Here is a 25,154-nt window from a genome sequence, read left to right as displayed (position 1 = left end):
CTATTGGTTTTCATTGCAGCCTTGTTTGAATGCTGTGGTTACGCAGAATGTATATGGAACAGTGTTAGGAACTCAGTTGGGGTCTCAACTTACTGCTGAGAGTTAGAATAGTAGAATACACCAGGTGCAATTTCAAAATTTGGTTGTGCATCAGTAGTTTCTCTTGTCATGTCAGTAATTGATAGCTGACATAGGCTAATTGAGTGACTAACATTTTTTTATATAATAAAAAAAAAATATATAATAAAATCGTTAAGATATGATTTAGTCTTACTCATATGTTAATACCTGCAAACATTTCTCTACGCCCCATGGCAAAATGGGCACGCAGACCCGCTAGCAACTGCGGCCCCTCAAGATGAGTTCCGATTTTCTGTGGCCCCCATCAAATATTTGCAATTTTCAAAATATTACCAAGTTTCAAGGTATTGCCACGGTCTGTGCCATGGGGAAACTTGCACTCCTGTAGATCTGAAATAATTGGATGGTGGAATTTGCATCCAGAAAAGCAAAGCAATTCAGGCATTCTTGAAAGTCAGGACAAGATTTATCAAGCAGTACACCTTTAAAATAAATTGCAGAGTGGTCTGAATCATAAGTTATTCAAAAAACAAAATCCACCTGTCGAACAGATAAAAAAATAAAATAAATGATTGATGTTTAGAGCATTTATCCTATAGCTGCAGTTACCAATTTTAGGGGGGACATTGTTTTTGTCATATTAACCTGGTGCAATAGAAACCTGCCTACTGATGACCACCACCACAATTACGCAAATTCTCTGTTCAAAATGTTATAGCGATGGACGTCTGTTTTCGCGAGGGTGTGTGTATATTTTCCGGACATATGATCGCCTACCTTTTGCCCCTGTTTCAGCGGCTCGATGGTCAAGCTGTTTGCTCCTATGTCCACTATGGTCCCCAGCTGGAACCCATCTGCTGGGTGGGGCGCCCACACCGGCTTCCCATCCTCCATTGGACCGCTTGAAGAGCACTGCAACACAAAAGGAAAGAAACAGGAGACCGTTAGAGGAATGGAGGAGACCATGAAACATTTATTCCATTTTGAAGAACAAAAAACACACACACACTACAACGAGGAGTGGGAGGCCCCGGTGCACGACTGAGCAAGAGGACAAGTACATTAGTGTCTAGTTTGAGAAACAGACACCTCACAAGTCCTCAACGGGCAGCTTCATTAAATAGTACGCGGGTATACCAGTCTCAACGTCAACAGTGAAGAGGCGACTCCCTGATGCTGGCCTTCTAGGCAGAGTTCCTCTGTCCAGCGTCTGTTCTTTTGCCCATCTTTATCTTTTATTTTTATTTGCAACTCTGCCTAAAAGGCCAGCATCCTGGAGTCGCTTCTTCACTGTTGACGTTGAGACTGGTGTTTTGCAGGTACTATTTAATGAAGCTGCCACATAACCAGCATGACTAAGTGTGCCTTGAATTCTAAATAAAATCAGTGTCACCAGCAAAGCCCCCCCACACCATCACACCTCCATGCTTCACGGTAGGAAACCTACTCCGCGTCTCACAAAACATGGATGTTCGAACCAAAAAAATCTCAAATTTGGACTCAGACCAAAAGGCAGATTTCCACCGGTCTAATGTCTATTGCTTGTGTTTCTTGGCCCAAGCAAGTCTCTTCTTCTTATTGGTGTCCTTTAGTAGTGGTTTCTTTGCAGCAATTCAATCACAAAGGCCTGATTCACACAGTCTCCTCTGAACAGTTGATGTTGAGATGCGTCTGTTACTTGAACAAATTTATTTGGGCTGCAATTTCTGAGGCTGGTAACTCTAATGAACTTATCCTCTGCAGCAGAGGTAACTCTAGGTCTTCCTTTCCTGTAGCGGTCCTCATGAGAGCCAGTTTCATCATAGCGCTTGGTTTTTGCGACTGCACGTTTTCCCATATTGACTGACCTTCATGTCTTAAAGTAATGATGACTGTCGTTTCTTTTTGCTTATTTGAGCTGGTCTTGCCATAATATGGACTTGGTCTTTTAACAAATAGGGTCAAATTTGGAATACCACTCCTACCTTGTAACAACACAACTGATTGGCTTATAAGAAGGAAATAAATTCCACAAAGTAACTTAACAAGGCACACCTGTTAATTGAAATGCATTCAAGGTGACTACCTCATGAAGCTGGTTGGGAGAATGCCAAGAGTGTGCAAAGCAGTCAGCAATACAAAGGGTGGCTACTTTGAAGAAAATCTCATATATTTTGATTTGTTTAACTGTTTTTTTGGTTACTACATGATTCCATATGTGCCATTTCATAGTTTTGATGTCTTCACTATTACTCTACAATGAGTAAAACAGTAAAAAATAAAGAAAAAGCCTGGAATGAGTAGGTGTGGGGACCTTCATTCATTCATTACCTCTATCAATTCAGCCCTGTGCCAAGAGCAGAGTCTGCTTCCCACATTACCTTAAAAAAAGGGACTCACTATGATTCCAGAAATGTCCCTCTATCCAATCAGGCATAACAAAACATCAGTCAAAGGTTACTATTAACTTATTGGCTGGGCTGTAAAACGCACCTGCCCTTGTAAGTTTTACACAACCTCATGCTGATGAGTACTCTTGAGAAAGATAGGCTAACTCCATCGGAAATACTAGGTCTATAAAGACTTTTTTTCTTGTCTGTCCATAATATCTTGCTACACTTGGCCAATAACTCTTTGGCATCTGGCTAACGTCACTCTGACCAGTCTATTGAGGAGAAGGAAGTTCTCCCAATACGAAGACACGTGACATCAGAGCTGATGATGCAGGATCATTTGAATTGCAAGTCAAAGGTTAATTCCTGAAACCACATCAGGAGGTGGCAGGTACATAGAGTATTGCTACAGACCAAAAGGTTGCATATGTTCGAGTGACAGACAACGTTAGCATTTTAGCTAACCCTTTCCCTAACCTTAAGCAATCTTTAAGCAAAATTAACTCAGTTAGACATTACCTCAACACATACTACCACGTACTATACATGCCCGCCCACTGTTAAAACGTACAGCAAAGAATTGCTGATGCAGTACTCTAATATAGTCACATGAACCACATGTGTTACTAGAACTGCCTGGAGGGTCGTTCCACCTCAAAAAGCACAAGAAAGAAGATTGACCCCCACTATCTCAGATTGTTCCGAAATTGTTCCTGTTATTAGAAACAGATAAGATTCTTGCAGCATTTCGTTGAAATAATTTTAACTGAGAAATTCATCGAATTGTTTGCACACAAATTGGCACTTAATTTAGAGGATTCGTATAATATTTCACTAAATATAGTACCTAACATCCGATTTGGACCAAACTTTTTCCTAACAATGACTTAGACATGTGGAATCCAAAGAAAGTCAAGTCACCCATGTAGTACGCAGCTGCGGCTCTGAATTTTGTTTCTTCATCCTGTGTAAAATTTATTCTCAGTGAATTTGGAGAAGTTAAAAAAAAAATATTTTTTTCCCCTATTCAGAGAAATTATTAATTGAAGTTAGATTTGTCCCCTCCAACATTCTAATATTACCAGGTTCTGAACACTAGATGGCACTGTTCCTGCTATTAGGTGAAAAATAGTTTGAAGAACCTCCCCCGCACACATTGTTAAAGTGATAGTTCAAACAAATTACAAAATAAGTATTGGTTTCCTTACCCTGGACAAGATGACAGCAATCCATGCTTTGGTTGGGCACTTTTCAAATGCTAACTTTCTGGCATTTGTGTCACAAATTCAATGCAAGTCAAATGGTACCTAAAAAAGCATCCTCACACTGTAAACTGCATTTATTTTCAGCAAACTTAACATGTGTAAATATTTGTATCAACATAACAAGATTCAGACAAACTGAACAAGTCCCACAGACATGTGACTAACAAATGGAATAATGTGTCCCTGAACAAGGGGGGGGGGGGTTAAAAATCAAAAGTTACCGTCAGTATCTGGTGTGGCCACCAGCTGTATTAAGTACTGTAGTGCATCTCCTAATGGACTGTACCAGATTTGCCAGTTCTTGCTGTGAGATGTTACCCCATTCTCCCACCAAGGCACCTACAAGCTCCCTGACATTTCTGGGGGGGGGGGGGCATTTCTGGGGGGGGGGGCATTTCTGTGGGGGGGGCTAGCCCTCATCCTTTGATCCAACAGGTCCCAGACGTGCTCAGTGGGATTGAGATCCGGGCTCTTTGCTGGCCATGGCAGAACACTGACATTCCTGTCTTGCAGGAAATCACACACAGAACGAGCAGTATGGCTGGTGGCATTGTCATGCTGGGGGGTCATGTCAGGATGAGTCTGCAGGAAGGGTACCACATGAGGGAGGATTATGTCTTCCCTGTAATGCACAGCATTGAGATTGCCTGCAATGACAACAAGCTCAGTCCGATGATGCTGTGACACACCGCCCCAGACCATGACAGACCCTCCACCTCGATCGCGGTCCTAGAGTACAGGCCTCAGTGTAACGCTCATTCCTTCGACGATAAACGCGAATCCGACCATCACCCCTGGTGAGACAAAACCGCAACTCGTCAGTGAAGAGCACTTTTTGCCAGTCCTGTCTGGTCCAGCGAAGGTGGGTTTGTGCACATAGGCGACATTGTTGCCGATGATGTCTGGTGAAGACCTGCCTTACAACACAAGCCCTCAGTCCAACCTCTCAGCCTATTGCGGGCAGTCTGAGCACTGATGGAGGGATTGTGCGTTTCTGGTGTAACTCGGGCAGTTGTTGTTACCATCCTTTACCTGTCCCGCAGGTGTGATAGTCAGATGTACCGATCCTGTGCAGGTGTTGTTACACGTGGTCTGCCACTGCAAGGATGATAGGACGGACAGCCTGTCTCCCTGTAGTGCTGTCTTAGGCGTCTCACAGTACGGACATTGCAATTTATTGCCCTGGCCACATCTGCAGTCCTCATGCAGCATGCCTAAGGCACGTTCACGCAGATGAGCAGGGACCCTGGGCATCTTTCTTTTGGTGTTTTTCAGAGTCAGTAGAAAGGCCTCTTTAGTGTCCTAAGTTTTCATAACTGATCTTAATTGCCTACCATCTGTAAGCTGTTAGTGTCTTAACGACCGTTCCACAGGTGCATGTTAATTAATTGTTTATGGTTCACTGAACTAGCATGTGTTTAAACCCTTTACAATGAAGTTTGGATGAAGTTTGGATTTGGATTTTTACGAATTATCTTTGAAAGACAGGGTCCTGAAAAAGGGACGTTTCTTTTTTTGCTGAGTTTATATGAGCATTTACACACTTCATGTCCAAATCATCCTAATGTATCAAAAAAACATTGATTGTGTAACAACGATGTTAGTTTAGATGACTTGGATATGAAGCGCAAAAATTTGAATATTAGGTACCATTTTCTTGCAATGAATTTGTGACAAATGCAAAAAAAAAATAAATAATTGCATTCGAAACAGTGTCTGACAAAACCACAGCATAGATTGCTGTCATATGAATCCTACAAATAAAAATGTGGGTGCAATGAATTAGCTTAATTTCTCAGGAATCAAATTATAATTCAACAGAATAATGTTTCTGTAATTCTTGTCTTATCTGTTTCCAACTACAGAAACTATTTCAGAAGAATCTGAGACGGTCGGCGTCATGGCTTGCTGAAGTGACATGGAAAGACACTGGAGCCTTGGAGAGCCATGCAGAGCGAGGCAAGACTGAACCTGACACCCACCCACAGAAGCCTACACACTGCAACTGAACATCTGACAGTTTAGCTTCAGCAGAATTATTGAAGGTTCAACGAGCACCTAAAAATGCATGTAAGCCCATGTGTTCACAAGCAGAATTGTGGTCACATTGTAGCTCGTAGTCTAAAACTAAGGTCCCATGGCAAAGGGCTCTCCTTCTGTATGTGTCAGAGAGAGTCCCATCACAGGACAGACTGGCATACATCATGCACGCTCATTACCACATCCATTGGCATGTGAAATTAAAATCAGAAATGCAAACCAAGCACTGACTGCACATCTGCGAACGGCGTTCTCCCGATGCAGCTATTAATGATGGTGTGAAGGACTATCAGTCTAGCGTACAGACAACATGATAAATTGGGCAGATATCACATACGGCTGACTACAATTCCTCCCTCCTGATAACTGAGGGGACAGTAAGCACAGTGATCGAAGCCATCGGACTCTGTCTGCGTCCCAATACTTTATTTAGTGCCATTTGGGTCTCCGTTTATATGATGGTAACACAGAAATAGAGTCACGGCTGATCATGTGATTAACATGCCGTTCTGGAGCGAGTACGAGTTGCTACTCTATTCAGGCAATCAATTAAAAGATTTCTGAACGCACTTGAGGTATGCCAGTCAATCTTCACAGCTCACGCCATTGAGCGTCAATAAACTACTGTAAGGCACTCTGGCACATCTGAAATAGGTTGAGCAATGTGCATTTGAAGAAAATATGTTACCAATCCCTGGGCAGATGAAAGGGCACGCCGAGACTTATTTGCCTGGCCTTGTGACAAGGGCTGCACCTTATTCCCTGTGTAGGACTAGTGCCTAGCCTGGCTCATATGGCTGTGGTGTAAAAAAAAAAAAGAAAAAAGAAAAGGGGAGTGCACTATATAAGGAATAGGGTGCCATTTGAGATGCAAATAAAGTCCTGCTGTGATGTATTGCTGCATCATGGCAACTCCAGCACGGAGACCGGGCAAATGCCTGGCAACTAAGAGAAGACATTTTCACAGGAATTGGGGGGGGGGGGACGACACGCTGGCTCGACACACCTACTAGGACAATGCTTGCGTAACAAGGAGGTATTCGCTTATCAGCCCACGTCTTACAATTTACATAATAAGCAAAGAAATTTGAGGAAGACATCAAAGCCAGTAATTGGTTCTGACATGAACAACTTGAGCAATGCACGGCTCTTTTTCAGTAACATCCCCTCTTCAAAATATAGGCCTAACTCAAAGAAGCTCAGCATACAACATGGAAAATGACATGGGAACTGAAGGGTTGACAGCCTAACTAACTAAACCACAACACTTTGCTTTACAGTCATAATGAGCCGGAGTCGGGTACATTAGCAGCAACAAGGCGACATATGCACTACCGTCATGAAGAGTTAGCACAGCATTATGCCATCGTGATGAACCAGTTGCATCAGTGATTGTGTTGTGTGTCCGCGTGAAATGTGAGCTGCCCCAAAGTATCTTGGAAGGCGACAAACACAAAATGTAAAATCTTCAAAAAAGTTTTGGCCAGGAATCTGCACCGTTCTGCCAGAGCTTGGTTTTTATTATCAGATAACAAAACTTGACTTATTGGATATAACATTTTAATATGTTAGAGCAGCAGTTCCCAAGGGCCTCCCGGGTGGCACAGTGGTCTAGGGCACTGCATCGCAGTGCTAGCTGCGCCACCAGTCTCTCTGGGTTCGCGCCCAGGCTCTGTCGCAGCCGGCCGCGACCGGGAGGTCCATGGGGCGACGCACAATTGGGCTAGCGTCGTCCGGGTTAGGCCGGTAGGGATATCCTTGTCTCATCGCGCTCCAGCGACTCCTGTGGCGGGCCAGGCGCAGTGCGCGCTAACCAAGGGGGCCAGGTGCACGGTGTTTCCTCCGACACATTGGTGCGGCTGGCTTCCGGGTTGGAGGCGCGCTGTGTTAAGAAGCAGTGCGGCTTGGTTGGGTTGTACTTCGGAGGACGCGTGGCTTTCGACCTTCGTCTCTCCCGAGCCCGTACGGGAGTTGTAGCGATGAGACAAGATTGCTAGCGATTGGATACCACGCAAATTGGGTGAGAAAAGGGGATAAAAAATGTAAAATTATTATTTTTTTTAAATTATAATAATAAAATAAATAAATAAAAAATAGCAGCAGTTCCCAAATTAGGGGTCGCCTGATATGAAAATGAGGTTGCAGGAAAATTTCCCAAATCCAGAGAACCTAATATATACACACACAAAAAAAACTGATTGTCTTTATCTCAAAATCCTTGTAAATGTGGTTAACCTTAATGAAAATTATTCAAATCTAAAAGACACAATTAAACCAACCAATGGGAATAGTCCACTTGACCATTGCCCTTGAATCATTCCCACAGTTCATGGCTCGCTACGAAACGACCCACTATGACAGAGACTTTCATATTACTGCCCAAAATAATGTACGGGGGACCGAAGGCACAGAAACTCACATCAATACTAAGGGATGTTAAGACGCCCATCCATTGTGAGGGAGGCTAAGACGCCCATGCATTGACTTCTATTGGCTATACATGTCGGGGGATACTATTGACAAAGAAATATTGTTCGGTCTCACAATTCACAAGCATGAAACAGCACAGGGGATGTTCAGGGTGCTGCCTGGCTATATTGACGAAAAACAGATCCCATGGGGTTAAATGGTGGGCTTCCGCAACAGATGGGGCTCCATCTATGGCGGGACGGCATCTGCACTCTAGTTATGAATGGCGTCTCCCTCGGTCATATGGGCGCAATGTATGATACAACGAGAGCAACTGTCGGCAAGAGCTGATCACAGAACTGAGATTCATTAGCTAGCTTGCTGTTGCTAGCTAATTTGTCCTGGGATACATAAACATCGGGTTATTTTACCTAAAATTCACAATGTCCTCTACGCCGACAATGAATCCACAGATGAAAAGGGTAACGTTAAACCGAGTTAGTTTCTAGTCATCACTCCTTCTCTAGTCTTCTTTGGACTTCATATTGCGGTTGGCAACCAACTTTGAGGTGCATTACCACCACCAACTGGAGTGTGGACCTCAGTTCATCTTTCAATCACCCATGTCGGTATATCTCCCAACAACCAATGAGATGGCACGTGGGTATATGCTCCTAAATACCAATGAGGAGATAGGAGAGGCAGGACCTGCAGCATATTGAGCGTCTCAAATAGAACCAAGCACGCAACGCGGCCGGTGTGGTCGGCACGTTAGAATGTTTTTCCATTGACTGCTATAGCCTCAAAAAAACAACATGGGCTGTTCGTCACAAATGTCTTCATATGGTTGAGATCACGAGAATTTTTAGATATGAAAATTGGGTCGTTGGGAACCCCTGTGTTAGAGAGAAAGACCCCACAAAGATTCAGAACATGAAAATCATACGCATCTTCATGAAATGTATTGTATTACATAAAATGTCATCACCAAAGCAGGTTTTCACCCACTCTGGGCAGAGTGGGTGGACACGCTACTCTCCCTCTTCTGAGGATTCCACAATCTGACAAACAGCAGGAGGCAAATATGGAAGAAGAGCTTAGGAAGGATGCCACGAGGGGTGGGAGTGTGTTTGTGTGTGTGTGTATTTGTTTTGGGAGACATAGCCAAGCCTGTTCACTCTAACCAAATGTTTTAGTTTTTTAAAGGGACAGTTCTGTGAAGACAGTTAACCAATGGTATTCATTTGAACGTTCAGGCCAATAGCAGCGGCAGGTTGAAGTTTCTTGTATGTATCTGAAGAGGAGCTGGAGATCAAGGCAGACTGTAGCCTTTCCATTCTAAAGTAAGACACTGCTACCTTAGCAGAGGAAATAGTTGAGAGGCAGTGTTTGAATGGGCTGCGAGTTATGCATGTTGGGGCCTACGCTTCACTCTGCCACAGCTGGAACAAAACAGAGGATTGTTGGAGTATTGTCTGGACTGTCCGCTGCACACAGAGCTTACTGTCATGGTAAAGCAAAGTCACGTGGTGAAGAGACAAAAAGAGAGGCGCTGCATCCCAAATGTCACCATACGCATTACTTTAGGCCAGAGACTAGGGGCCCTGGTCAAAAAGTAGTGCACTATACCGAGAATAGGGTACCATTTGAGACACAGACAGCTTCTGAACACAAAACCCTGTGATAGGTTCAGAAACAATGGGCCTGGAGGCTGTGCTGAATGTGCCAAGAAGAGCAAAAGAGCTGAGCCTTCAAAGCCTTGTGAATCTGCCTGCAAAGCCTCAATTTCTATGACACTCAGCCTTTCTATGGTTATGCGTAGCTCTCTAAAGAAGCATATTACTGGTTTGAACTATCGTTTCCTGTTTAATATGATTGGTTATCAGATATATCACTTATTGCAGCCTGAAAAACATAAGCTAATGGTGGTATGAGCTCAGAGTGGGAGAGGCCTCCTCCTGCAGACTAGTGTGTACTTTAATACCATATGTCATGCTTAATAACTCTCTCTCAGTTAGAACTTGCATCGCGGAGTAAGAGTCAGGTGGTGGTGGTTTGTCGAGACATGACCCACGTCCCAGAGAGAGAGACTATAAAAGTATGACTTCCCTGCCCTGAAGGGTGCGTCGGTTTGCCCTAGAACACAGTCTGTACATACCTGACAAAAACAGGTTTTGAAACTATAGAGACCTAATGATTTAAGTTAACACCTTTAGGATACATCTTGTTATAACTATGTAGGGAATTAAATTTCTCACTGTCATGCTCACGCAACAGAAATGTTTTTTTTTCCTCACAGGGTTCCACCCATAGAAATAGAATGAGTAGAACCGGTTCGAAACCTCTAACCTTGGAAATTGGTCTGGTAGACTCATTCTAAGGTTCCTGACTGATGGTTCCTGACTGCAGGTCAGAAATAGGGCTTTCATCCATGCCCTGTTAACTGGAGCTGACATAGGCTCAGCAGGAGTAGTTCCCTGATCCTGGTTCCAGCCAGTCTGGTCTAGGAAGGTAATGCCTACGAGGGTCACACTCACCAGTCTATGGTTTAAACAAGGGTTTTAAACTCAGGAGGTAGCCAACAGTAACTGAACTTGGCCTGTATTACTGCTCCTGTTTAAATTTGACAACATTTCTCCAGTTTGTGTGTGCCCAGTGAGTGATTGACCCAGTATAGGCAACTGTACAAAAGCTGAAGCATTACTCTCCTAAAGCCAAGCCTTGCCCAAACTAGGAGTGTAAAAGGATAAGAAGATTACCAGCTTTTTGCTATTGAAGTGGACAGGAATCTCCTCCCCTCCCGAGTCCCCCCCCCCCCCATTCCTAAAGACTCCATTTTATGAACTCCCTCCCAGTCCAGTGAATTTGGTTTTGATGAGGTCAGCAGATGCAGTGAATCCAAAGCATAACTTCAACCTACAACCCCTGTTACACAGCTTAAAGATTGACAAGAATCATCTTCCTCAAGTCTAACACCATTAAAAAGGTTCTCAGAGGGACTCTACAACTTAAAAGTTAAACATTGGACAAATTCTACAGGTCTAGTGGATCGAATCCATTCCTTCCTAATTCCTATTTCCTACAGTTGTTTAGGGGTGTTGGGCATACAGTGCATTCGGAAAGAATTCAGACCCGTTGACTTTTTACACATTGTTACGTTACAGCCTTATTCTAAAATGGATTATAATTGTTCTACACACAATACCTCATTATGACAAAGTGAAAACAGGTTTTAAGAAATGTTCAATTGAAAATAAAATTACATAAGTACTCAGACTCTGCACTCAGTACTTTGTTGAAACACCTTTGGCAGCGATTACAGCCTCGAGTCTTTTTGGGTATGAAGTTACAAGTTTGGGACACAGCTGTATTTGGGGAGTTTCTCCCATTCTGCTCTATAGATTTGCTCAAGCGGATTGTATGGGGAGCGTCGCTGCACAGCTGTTTCCAGGTCTCTACAGAGATGTTTGATCGGGTTCAAGTCCGGGCTCTGGCTGGGCCACAAGGACATTCAGAGACTTGCCACTTCTATGTTGTCTTGGCTGTGTGTTTAGGGTTGTTGTCCTGCTGGAAGGTGAACCGACGCCCCAGTCTGAGGTCCTGAACGCTCTAGAGCAGGTTACCAAGGAACTCTGTACTTTGCTTCCTTCAGCTTTGCCTCGATGCTAACTAGTCTCCCAGCTAAATTGAGTCTCATAGCAACCGGTCTGAATACTTATGTAAATAAGGTATTTGTTTATTTTTATACATTTGCACAACATTTCTAAAAACCTGTTTTCGCTTTGTCATTATGGGGTAAATTTGTGTAGACTGATGAGGAAAAACACACATTTAATCCATTTTAGAATAAGGCTGTAACATGACATGTGGAAGAAGGGAAGGGGCCTGAATACTTTCCGAAAGCACTTTAAATAACAATTGTCCAAATTCAGTCCAACTTTAATCCACGAAAAGATTAGCAAATGTTTTGCCCCTAATGAACTGAGCAGCATTTCTGCCTAAGCATAGACGAGAGGATTTGATCACCATTGCACTGCACTAGATCTAGGCTACATCCACTGGTATTATTGAAAAGTCAAACTGACTAAAGGGCCAGGGTGGCTTACAGATCACACATTATTACCAGAAATTAAAGTATCAGTAAAACAATGAAAAGGAGCTTAACATGTTCACTGTCAATTCACTTCTAATGTGCCCGGCCTTATGGCACCACAGCTTCCAGGAACATTTCAACTCCTCCAGCAAGAAGCCCATCACTATTCAAGTTCATATTAAAAGTTCACATTCTCTTGTATTTCATTTCCAATCATGCTTCTCGAGTCGTGAGCCATCATCTTTGATTCCATCGTCACATACAACGATTCATGCCAATCTTCCATTGACATACTGTATGCATAGGCTAATTTGTGCGAGTCACTCATAAGGATTCCGCTCACTGAAAACGAGACAGCACTGGGGCCCTGTCTGTGCAGTCGGCCTTTAGTCGACTAACCCCTAAGATAACTTCCTCTACCGCCAGTCCCTCGAGACACAGACAAAATCTCTTCCCCACAATCTTGTCTTTTCAGGCGTACAGTAATCTCTTTGCTGTGTGAACACCACTGATTATTCTACGTGCACATCCCAAACGGCACCCTATTCCCTTTAAAGCGCACTACTTTTGACAGGGCCCATAGGTCTCTGGCCATAAGTAGTGCACTAGGGTGCCATTTGGGACTCAGCCAGAGACTCTACAGACGCCCACAATGAATAGAGGGGAAGCCTCGGTGGCGCCACGGTCGGAAGACACTCCAATAGCAAGAGGCACACTGCCGACCAAAGAACCAGGAGAGGAGTCCCCACTTCCCCCAGGGGCCATCAATCTTATCCAGCGAAAGAGAACATGGAAAACACATGGAGACACTGACTGAGCCAAATGGGCCTGGAAGGGAAACAGTGGTGGCCTCTCACACACTAGGCCCAGGAAACCCAGACTGACAAACTCACAGTAGAGTCTGGAGGCCCCAAGCTGCTTATCCCACTGTGTTTCTTAGAAGCACTAGTTGAGTATCAGCAGCGGTACAGGATGGAGAGCCACACAGTGGAGAGCTAAGTTTAGTAAAAAGCTATACATGATTAAAAGCGATAGAGACACGTGAATAATGGATGCTGTAGCTAAATGCTGATTTAAAAACCTTTTTTTTGCTGAATGCTCATCCCATGGGCGAGGCAAAACTTTCCACTACTCTATAGAACCAGAATGTTTGTGTAGAAAAAATGCCCCCGAAAAAAATGTCCCTCAATTAACAGTGAAAAAAAAAAAGCACTGGTCTATTATTCCCTTTTATGTCACAGGGTTGGGATAAGGGAGCGGATGGAATAATATGGGTGAAAGTTCACCTTGAATAAGCTTTACCCATACATAGCCCACAAGACATGCCACCAGGGGTCTCTTCACAGTCCCCAAGTCCAGAACAGAGGCTAGGAAATGCACAGTACTATATAAAGCCATGACTAGATGGAACTCTTCCACCTTGAGTAACTCAAGCTAGAAGTAAAACCTGATAAATAATTTATTTTATTTATTTTAATTTTTAAATCGATGAAACACCTCATGGAACCACACGGACTGTGGGGAGACACAACTGTAAATTTTTTATCAATATAATGCAGTACATTTGTAATATTGGAGCAATGTAAACATGTATAACGCAATGTCTTGTATGATGTATTGTTTTATTCCTATTTGGACCCCAGGAAGAGCAGCTGCTGCCATGGTAGCTACCGGGGATCCTAATTAGGGTTGTCACGACACCAGTATTGCGATACGTGATTTTCCATGGCATAAAAGGAAAACACAAAGAAGACTAAACTCTTTGGTCCATTAAAGTACTGTATGCAAAATAACCCGGGGAAAAAAACGTGACTCAGGGTGACAACATAACGCCGCTTGTTCCAACATTAGAACTTTTTCCTCAAGAAATTCAGTCCGCTTTATGTTTTGTTACCTTGCCACGATACCTCCCCCCTAATAAATACAACACTGAACAAAAATATAAAACAACATGTAAAGTGTTGGTCCTATGTTTCAATGGCTGAAATAAAATATCAGAAAAGTTCCACCGATACAAACAAATTCTCAAATTTTGTGCACTCATTCCTTTACATTCCTGTTAGTGAGCATTTCTCCTTTGCCAAGATAATTCATCCACCTAACAGTTGTGGCATATCAAGAGGCAGATTACACAGGTGCACATTGTGCTGGGACAACAAAAAAAGGCAACCAAAACATGCAGCTGTGTCACACCTCAATGCCATAGGTGTTTCAAGTTGATGGAGCGTGCAATTGGCACACTGACTGCAGGAATGTCCACCAGAGCTGTTGCCAGAGAATTGAATGTTCATATCTCTACCATAAGCCACCTCCAGAGTCATTTTAGAGAATTTGGCAGTACGTCCAACCGGCCTCACAACCGCAGACCACGTGTAACCATGCCAGCGCAGGATCCCCACATCTAGTTTATTCACCCTCGGGATCGCCAGAGACAAGCCACCCAGACAGTTGATGAAACTGTGGGTTTGCACATCCTAAGAATTTCTGCACAACCTGTCAGAAAACATCTCAGGGAAGCACATCTGCATGCTCGTCATCCTCACCAGGATCTTGACCTGACTGCAGTTCGGCGTCGTAACCGACTTCAGTGGCCAAATGCTCACCTATGATTGCCACTGGCACGCTGGAGAATGTTGTTCTCTTCATGGATGAATACCGGTTTCAACAGTACCAGGAAAATGGCAGACATGTATGGCGTCATGTTGGCGACAGGTTGCTGCACAATTTCTGAAAGCTGAAAATGTTCCAGTTCTTCCAGACATGTCACCTTCCATTGAGCATGTTTGGGATGCTCTGGTTCGACAACACGTTCCTGTTCCTGCCAATATCCAGCAACATCTCACAGCCATTGAAGAGGAGTGAGACAACATTCCACAGACCACAAACAGCCTGATCAACTTTATGCGAAGGAGATGTGTCGCGCTGCATGAGGCAAATGGTGGTCACACCAGATACTGACTAGTTTTCTGATCCACGCCTCTATTTAAAAACAAAGGTATCTTTGACCAACAGATGCATATCTGTATTCCGAGTCATGTGAAATTCATAAATTAGGGCCAAATTAAATTTACTTCATAAGGAAATCAGTCAATTGAACTAACTGAGTAAAATATTTTGAAAATGTTGCATCTATATTTTTGTTCAGAATAAATACCTAATGAGCCTTCAGGGATGGCAATGGAAGGAATAAATAATACATTAATATATTACAAATGGAAACTCCTCATGCTTGAGTCAACAGCAACTTTAGTCTAAACTCATAGCTTAGAGCACTAGCTGGCTGCAGACAGTGAAAAGAGAAGCAAATAAATTGATTTAATAGGCCTCTGTCTAGCCTGTGCGTTGTGGCTGTGTGTACAAGGCCTATTCAGCCTTGGGCACTGGTATAAAAACGATCAAGCTGATACTCAAATCACCAAATATTGCCGAGATACACACTTCCTATCAGCAACACTAAAACATACATACGGGTACTGGGCAATTCCATGGTAACAGAAGGACAAGGAGACAGATTTTTACCTTACACAAAACATCCATGTAAAATTGACAAAACCACATTTTAGGTTAATTGAAGAACAGTGCATATCTCGTGAAAATCTCCCTCAGTTTCTGTGACTAAGTTCTCCAAAATCTCTTTAAAAAATGTCTACACTGAATTAAGATTGAAAGATGTCAGCAGAAAGAATGGAGTGTCAGATATGACACCTTGAGTTTGAAAGAAAATCTATTTTGGTTATTGAATTACAGTAAATGAAGTGGATTAACAACTGATAACTGAATGACATCATGGGTCCCTGATGTGTACTATACAGAAATGCATACTTATAGATATGTGATGTGTTCATTGTGATGCATCCTGAATAAGTACACAAAAAGGTAGAAACATGCAATATCCTCCTTCTGCATGTTTGGGTATTATTTGACACATTGGCTATTATTCTAAAACGAAACAAAATGTTGATATTAGTTGGCAAGGGTCTTAACGTCAACATTATTGGGTTTTGAGGCATTTCTAATAGAAAACAGCGACCAGAAAGTCTTAAAAGCAAACACCCCTTTCCCATCTGTTAAACCAGAATTCAAAATGGCTTTGCTTATTCAAAATCTTTATAGATTGGAAAAAAAGTATACATGCCTTAATTTCTCATAAATTGACCCTTTGCTTTCATTTGACACCAAATTGTATGCTCTCTTATTAACTTCACGTTGGTGCTCTTGGGTCCTTTTACATGGAAATGGCCTACGTTAACTGTAGCGTGCACTGTAGACTAAACCATGTAGGCTATTGTCCTTACAGCAATAGTACAGACTATCTGGTACAGAGACACACAGATACAGAGACTAACGCCATTTCTGAGGGCAGCCTTGGCTTGAGGTTCCAAAGGTCAAAAACTTGTGATCTCTGGCATCAGGGACGAGGTATAACGCAACGTATGTTACACTACCTGCCTTAATTATGTCTGGGTTCATTTGCATGCGTGTTGCCAGCGAAATCACGTAAGGCATTAATTTAGGCAATAAGGCCAAGTTCACAGCTGAGCTATGGAGGGAGAAAAACAAATGAACTGAAGATTCGAGCCCACTCCCAAAACGCAACAGTGGGATGTGGTAAAAGTGTCATACCAAATGTGCCATGGGCAGTACTAAAGATTCAGTCAGTACAGAGGCTCAGCCATTTGGTTCAGGAAGGGAAGAAAGAAAACATTCCTCAATGGTATCATATAGATATGTGACAGACTGGGGGAAAAAAATGTCTTAATTAGAAAGATGAATACAATTCCACACTTATTCACAATGTGAATATGGTCATATTGCGTATGACCTCTAGGGGGCAATGAAGTTCTATCTACCGCAGTCAGTCTGAATCTCAAACTGAACAATTTGCCCATAAGCCCTTTATCGAGTGGGCACTTGCTGTTTTGTTCGATAGTGATCACTAGTCTGCAAGTGTTTTGGCCAAAATGAGCATGGAGACGATGCACACTTGATGTCCCAACTGCCACTTATCAATAGTTCAAAATCCATTCGCTAGCATTGTTTCCTGCAACCCGTTGTTGCATGCCTCACTCGCTATGAAACACAGATACTGGGGCAGAGACAAACTCGCCCTGAGAAAGTTGTAAAGTATAAAATCGGTCACCAGTGATTTCATCAGCTGATGTAGTTTGCTGTAGCCGTTCCGCTGCTAGGTTGATTCCCTGACAAACACAGGGATGGAATTTTAGCTAGCTCGCCAAGGATGTTGGGCACTGCACTGATAAACAGCGTGTAACTTGTCACGTATTTACAATAGTTTAACAGCTTGCTGATGAAGTTGTAGACATGTTCGCAGCAGTCAGTCTGTACTTAGCATGTTTCCAAAGCAACACTCGATAGGTTATAACATTGGGCCCGCTAAAAGCACAGGCAGCAGTATTGACTCTCAGGGCAGAGCAGGCTGTTCGCTGCTGTTGCTTGCCTTTCTCTGCCATTTTTCCAACGATTACGTGCGGAGTGCTTCCTATCCATGGCAAATCATTTGAAAGATGTCTCCTACTAACGTTACAGCACTGATGTGTTAAGTATTCACCTGTTAGTGGAAGTTCTGATAACTGCGCTGGGATTTTTATTTTGTGGAAGAAAAGGTTTTGGTTAGGGATTTTTAAAATTAACGTTAACATCCCAATTGCATTTAAAAGGTGAATGTTTACACCCCTACACATCAGAACATACTTTGTTTTAGGTGCTAATAGCACAACGAAAGAAAAACAAAACTTTCCTTTCACAGCTCCAACCTCCATTGCCCTTCAATCTACGTCTCTTGTCCTGCACAACAAAGCTAGTTTGGTGGACTTATTATGAATGTGTGTGTACGTACAACAGACACTAGTCAGACACAGCACCTGGAGGAGAGGCTCGATAGCCTACACCGCAAACTGTGTAAGGTGACACTCCTCATCACACTAAACTGAGACTTCAGTCTGATCACTGGGGCATGACTAATTCAGCTCACATTACACTAATTACAAAAGGTGATGGGGTCTGGAACCTTACATGGAGCATCATACCATCCAGAAACACGATCTATTTGCGCAGTCCCGTCCCCATTCTGTCATCACTGGCACCCACCACACTACTGTGGTGGTTAGCCTTAAATCTTCTTCAGTTATGGGTGGAGTCAATGGGTGCGTCCCAAATAGCAACTAATTCCTTATATAGGAGCACTACTTTTGATCAGGACCCCGGTCTAATGTAGGGCACTATCAAGGATGCAGCCAATGCCTGATGAAAGGGTCACAGTAACCCTGGCTGGGCCAATGTGTGGGATGTTGTTTTAGGAAAACGTCTCCAAGTTTCACAATCAACACAGTAATCAACGACGACAGTAATCAAATAAGTAACCAGTGAGATTGCATTTTACAGCCTCAAAAACCTTGTGTTTTATAGTGTACGCGCAGCACCAGTAAACCCAGAGGCCTTCATACAGGGTATGGCGCCATACCATATCTCAAGACCAAGATGTAAAAGTAGGCTACAATCATTCCAATCCCAGTTAAAATGAAACGGCTGTTTTTAAGCATCTAGGGAGTTGGCTTTAGGACCACACGGAGCATTGCCTGGAGAGAAGCTGCCAGCCTGCCACGCCTTCATAAAAATTAAAAAATGCAGAGATGGGGCCAGATGGCTGACCAGCAAAGAAAACGGTTTATGCAGTGCGCTGATTGCTTGAAATTTAACATGGCATTTGAACTTGGCCTTGTATGCCTCATCCAGATGTTTTATGCACCGGTTACTTTCAATATTAATGTCAGCATAGGAGGCGTGTCCAATAGGCTAGTGGCTTCCCCTAAAGTAAATTTAATGAAATGTGCGAAGATTTCCTATCTAATTACTCGTGTCTATACAGAAATAAAATAATTCAAATACTACACCAGAGAGCATGATTTGGCCACAGAGGATCATTAGTCTTATAAAAAGGGAGCTGTGGATTGTTTTAAGCGCGCAATTTGGGCAACGCTCGCCACAAATCATCTATCAAATAGCTGATTGTTGGGTTGCAGAGGTCAATGAAAAGCAGGTAAATAGGTCTAGCTCAATATTTTAAAATACAATTGTTGGAAATACTGTTTGCTGTAAGGAAAATACTAATCTGTCTCTAGTTATCTTACTTCTCAACTCCCAACTGAGCGCACAGTAGCCTATCTTACTGGCACCAGCGGAAAGCAGCAGCCATACGCCAGGGAGTGCATGCATATTCACTGTCTTCATTGGATCAGTACCACTGGAACATTTTCCAGCTGAACTGACACCACTGCCTTCATATGAATCAGGTTAACTTTAGTGAACTTCTGAAAAATTGAGAATGGTTCTCCCCTTCCTCCTATAAAGGAGCCTCCACTGGGTCTCGCCAGTATGGTCTTCAAAACAAACAAACAAAGAACAGGTTAGTTCAGGAGCTGGGTGGTAAAGTGAGCATTTCCTGAAAAGGACTCTGAAGTTTTAATTGTCTCAACTTTTACTAGCAGGATGTCACAGGTACTACATCTCTGTGGCAAAAGGCAGCAGTATCACTGTGACATGACTCATACCAATTCACTCTCGTAAAACCAGGTAGGGAAATGACCAAAGATCATAGTGCCTCGAAAAACGATGACAAATACTTTTCTGTAGAAAACGTCCCTCCATAAACAGTGGGATCAATGGGAAATTGTCAACTTGACAGTTCTAGTTCTTTCCATCATCAGTGGTCTGTCTGGTCTAGTTGTCAGACACGAGAACAGCGTTGCTTAAACTGCACACACACTGAACTCTTATGTAATCATTAACAGAAAATGTAGAATTTTCAGGACAGTAGGCTACACATGTGAAAAGAGCATAGGCATTAGTTGTTGCGACCATAACGAGAGCACGCACACCTGTGTGTCCATATATGACATCTCTGTTTCTATTTTCAACACTGTGTACTTTAAGATATATGCGGGCCTAGGCCCATACTTCATTAGCACTGTGGGAAGACAATGAATACAAAAACCGGTACACCGCGGCCAGGGGACAAGTAAGGGTTCCATTAATCATCGGAGTCGCGTTGATGATGCATGATTGACAGGATTATATTGGAATAGAACTATTCGTTGGAACGGTTATAAAACAACCGTCTGGCATCGCCTATAGTGCACGCTCTGAAGCTGGGAAACGACTGAACTGAAGAGTGGTGTAATGAACCTTCAGTGATTCCCACATTGTTCGGTCCTGGAGTGTTTGTCAAATGTCGAATTTTCCAGATATATGTTCATATCATTCGAAACCTGTAGTGTTTTCTGAAAGGGACCATTGCTTTCAGCGGCAATGGCAACCCAATTCCACATTCCAAGATGTTGCGTTTACGGTTTTCGAAAGTAATGATACATTTGATGACAATCATCGCTTTCTGTGTTGACAGCCTCCATTGGCATCAATGTAGCCTGCTAACGTTAGCCAGCTACGGAAAACTACCACCATTTCCAAAGCTTTCAACAATTACATTGGATTCAGTTTGTGGAGGAAAAAGACAGTCGCGGACGTTACCTACCTCGTATGCGTTTCAACCTGTGCAGTCGGACACTTATTGTCTATAAAAAATTTAAAGTTTCCACGATAGACTGCCGGGTGCAGATCCAACCTCCGAGCTCTCCCAGAGCTCCCCTTCCTGCAGCAGCACCCTCCGACTCCCTCAGAAGTCCTGGTGTGTATTCATTACGGAAACCCTTTACCGTTTAAGAACCAAACGGAAGCAAACAGAGCAAAACGAGAGTTTCTATTGGACAAATTCAAGTAGGTTCCGCCCGTTTGCTTCCGTTTAAGAAACGTTTTGCAACAGAATAGGTGGAATGAATACACCCCACAGAATTGCTCGTGACGTCATGAGCATCACAAGCAGTAGCATCCATTGACCATTGGGAGCGCTTAACACTAAGTGAGTGTCAGTTGTACACATTTAACATTCTTCACCGAGTATACCAAACATTAGTATCACCTTCCAAATATTGAGTTGCACCCCCACCTTTTGACCTCAGACCAGCCTCAATTTGTCGGTGCATGGACTCTACAAGGTGTCGAAAGCGTTCCACAGAGATGCTGACCCAACTCCAATGCTTCCCACAGATGTGGCAAGTTGGCTGGATGTCCTTTGGGTGGTGAACCATTCTTGATAGACACGGAAAACTGTTAAGTGTAAAAAAAAACAGCAGCCTTGCAGTTCTTGACACAAGAACTGCCAGTGTGCCTGGCACCTACTACCATACCCCATTCAAAGGCACTTAAATCTTTGGTCTTGCCCATTCAACCTCTGAATGGCACACATACACAATCCATGTCTCAAGGCTTAAAATCTCCTCTCCTTCATCTATACTAATTGAAACGGATTTAACAAGTGACATCAATAAGGGATCATATCTTTTACCTGGTCAGTCTATGTCATCGAAAGAGCAGGTGTTCTAGATGTTTTCTATATCCAGAATATGTATCCCTTAATCTTTTTTAAACTGTCTATGCATCTACTGTTATGTGGCTCAATAGCCATAATTATTTCCATTATTTGCTGGGTTGCTAAGAAAAAGGAAGACAGACAGCATTGCAGACCAAGTTTCCACACAACACCACAACTTGGGCATCATACATTTTTGAGTGACCTAGTAACATTAAACTGGCGAAGTTTTCCCCCCTAAAGAAGTCATCCAATATCAGATTGAAAGGTGATAGCTACATATCATTAGATAATCACCTGAGAGGAGGCCAGGGCTACATCTGCTTCATGTTTCTCTACACACAGACAATGGGACAAAATGGTGCCTCAAGTGTACTCATATCACCTCACCGGTGGGTCCCAATAATGTTTCGTGTCTCCTGAATTGTTTACTACCTCCCATAATTCTAAAAGCATTGTATTGGTGGAGGCATTGGCTAGTGGTAGGTTCCACCATGTTTCTTATTCTACTAATTTCCTTTAAAGGGACAGGGAAGTGAACAAGTGCACACTTCGGGAGGAAGGAGAGCCTACCAGATGAGCTAAATTACTTCTTTCCCCCCTTCAAGGCAAGTAACACTGAAACATGCATGAGAGCACCAGCTGTTCCTTTAAACGGGTCAACATTCACAATGCCGCAGGGCCAGACGGATTACTAAGACTAGTACTCCGAGCATGCGCTCACCAACTGGCAAGTGTCTTCACTGACATTTTCAAACTCTCCCTGTCTGAGTCTGTAACACCAACATGTTTCAAGCAGACCACCATAGGCCCTGTGCCCAAGAACACTAAGGTAATCTGACTAAATGACTACTGACCTGTAGCTCTCACGCCTGTAGCCATGAAGTGCTTTGAAAGGCTGGTCATGGCTCACATCAACACCATTATCTCAGAAATGCTAGACCCACTCCAATTTGCATACCGCCCCAACGGATTCACAGATTATGCCATCTCTATTGCACTCTACACTGCCCTTTCACACCTGGACAAAGGAACACTTATGTGATGCTATTCATTGACTACAGCTCAGCGTTCAACACCATAGTGCCCTCAAAGCTCATCACAAAGCTAAGGACCCTGGGACTAAACACCTCCCTCTGCAACTGGATCCTGGACTTCCTGACGGGCCACCCTCAGGTGGTGAGGGTAGGTAACAACACATTGGCCACGCTAATCCTTAACACGGGGGCACCTCAGGGGTGCGTGCTCAGTCCCCTCCTGTACTCCCTGTTCACTCATGACTGCACGGCCAGGCACGACTCCAACACCATCATTAAGTTTGCCGATGACACAACAGTGGTAGGCCTGATCGCCAACAACGACGAGACAGCATATAGGGAGGAGGTCAGAAACCTGGCCGTGTGGTGCCAGGACAACAACCTCTCCCTCAACATGATCAAGAATAAGGAGAAAAAAAAGGAGCACCGAGCACGCCCCCAATCTCATCGACAGGGCTATAGTGGATCAGGTCGAGCGCTTCAAGTTCCTTGGTGTCCACATCACCAACAAACTAACCAAGCATACCAAGACAGTTGTGAAGAGGGCAAAACAAAACCTTTTCCCTCAGGAGACTGAAAAGATTTGGTATGGGTCCTCAGATCCTCAAAAGGTTCTACAACTGCCTGGTATGGCAACTGCTCGGCCTCCGATCGCAAGGCACTAAAGGGTACATCACTGGGGCCAAGCTTCCTGCCATCCAGGACCACTATACCAGGCGGTGTCAGAGGAAGGCCCAAAAAATGGTCGAAGACTACCGCACGGCAAGCTGTACCAGAGCGCCAAGTCTAGATCCAAGAGGCTTCTAAACAGCTTCTACCCCCAAGCCATAAGAATCCTGAACATCTAAACAAATGCCTACCCAGACTACTTGCATTCCCCCCCCCCCCCCTTTACACTGCTGCTACTCTGTTATCTCTGCATAGTCACTTTAATAACTCAACCTACCTCGACTAACCCGTACCCCTGGATATAGCCTCGCTATTGTTATTTTACTGCTGCTCTTTAATTATTTGTTACTTTATTTCTTTAGGTATTTTTCTTAAACTGCATTGTTGGTTCAGGGCTTGTAAGTAAGCATTTCACTGTAAGGTCTACACCTGTTGTATTTGGCACATGTGACAAATAAAACTTGATTTTATATATTTGGGACATAAGATATGGAGGGGAAAGCACACATATATTACACTCCACACCTGGTGAGGTGAGCTAGTTCATTGGCCACCTTGCATGATGTACATAAGAAATGCAAATTCAGGTTGTGCTGGAGGAAATGTGGTTTTGTCTGTCTATTCACCATCCCACTAGGGCCAGCCCTCATGAAAAACAAAGCTAGCTGTGCAAACAGCATTATGGCCTATACACCATGGAAACTATGGTGACTGGCAGAATAGGTCTGGATGCACTTGACATTTCAGAGGGACAATAGATACTGTCCGTCACATTGGAGAGGGCAGTGCGAGCATGCATTGATACTACTTAAGCTTCTAAAATATTTACACAACATTGTCTGTGATCATAACCGCAGTAAAGACTTAAAAGGCAGCTCCAGGTTATTCACTCCTTGTCTGCATCCCAAATATAGTGCACTACTTTTGACCAGAGTACCATGGGCCCTAGTCAAATGTAGTCCATTATATAGGTGCCCTGGTCGGAAGTGGTGCACTATAAAGGGAATAGGGTGCCATTTGGAAGGTAACATTGGTTTCTAAGGACATGTTGGGAGGGAGGATCGGAATGAATGCAACGCTTCTCTGAACTCAAAATGCTACACACGGAGAGGAAAGCCTCACGCTGCTATTTTAACATACTTGTTCTTCACATAAAGTATATTTAAGATCATTGTGATAACTGAAAAAAGTAGATACAAGATTTTTTTTAAAGACAATAAAGCCTATGAATATGCCGTTAACTGCCAAAATAAAGGAAACACTTGAGTAAACGAGGGATACAAAGTATATTGAAAGCAGGTGCTTCCACATAGGTGTGGTTCCCCGAGTTCATTGTGCAATTAAAACATCCCATCATGCTTAGGGTCAAGTATAAAAATGCCAAGTTGCCCATTATTTTGGCTACCATGGCTAGAAGATATCTCATTGACTTTGTTTGTCTCAGTCATCAGGGCCCAGTTTTAAAAAAAGTTATTTATCTGGATTTCACCTATTGGATAGGATAAAATACATAGAAATAGAATGAATAGAACCGACAAATAATTGACTTGGATGGGGACTCTTGTTCTTTTCATTACATGTAATACTATCCGATAGGTGAAATCCAGATAGATATCTTTTAAAAACTGTGATCAGATCTCCACCAAATTGAACACTTACGGGAGATTCTGGAGCGGTTCAACGCCACCACAATCAACGAAACACCAAATTATGGAATTTTGCGTGGAAGAATGCTGTTGCATCTCA

At 43.2% G+C, this 25,154-nt stretch overlaps 1 protein-coding gene across 7 annotated transcripts in view; it reads right to left on the bottom strand.

Moving 5' to 3' along the window:
* Positions 1-20,963, bottom strand: part of myo6a (myosin VIa) — a 90,070-nt gene extending 69,107 nt beyond the window's left edge. For 5 of the 7 annotated variants that reach the window (XM_055884538.1, XM_055884539.1, XM_055884542.1 and 2 more), the window contains exons 1-2: positions 20,809-20,962; positions 859-993 (exon numbers count right to left, since the gene is read on the bottom strand). In XM_055884538.1, coding sequence (XP_055740513.1) covers positions 859-975 — 117 coding nt within the window. In that variant the 5' untranslated portion in view covers positions 976-993; positions 20,809-20,962. Of the gene's footprint in view, positions 1-858; positions 994-20,808 lie in introns of all 7 variants that reach the window. The other 2 variants (XM_055884540.1, XM_055884541.1) reach the window with 1 other exon arrangement.
* Positions 20,964-25,154: the final 4,191 nt, after the last annotated feature.

Source organism: Salvelinus fontinalis, chromosome 27 (genome assembly GCF_029448725.1).
Source record: "Salvelinus fontinalis isolate EN_2023a chromosome 27, ASM2944872v1, whole genome shotgun sequence".
In the NCBI taxonomy this organism is placed as follows: Eukaryota; Metazoa; Chordata; class Actinopteri; order Salmoniformes; family Salmonidae; genus Salvelinus; species Salvelinus fontinalis.
The sequence above is the reverse complement of the archived record's forward strand: the minus strand, read 5'-3'. Positions and strand labels throughout refer to the sequence as shown.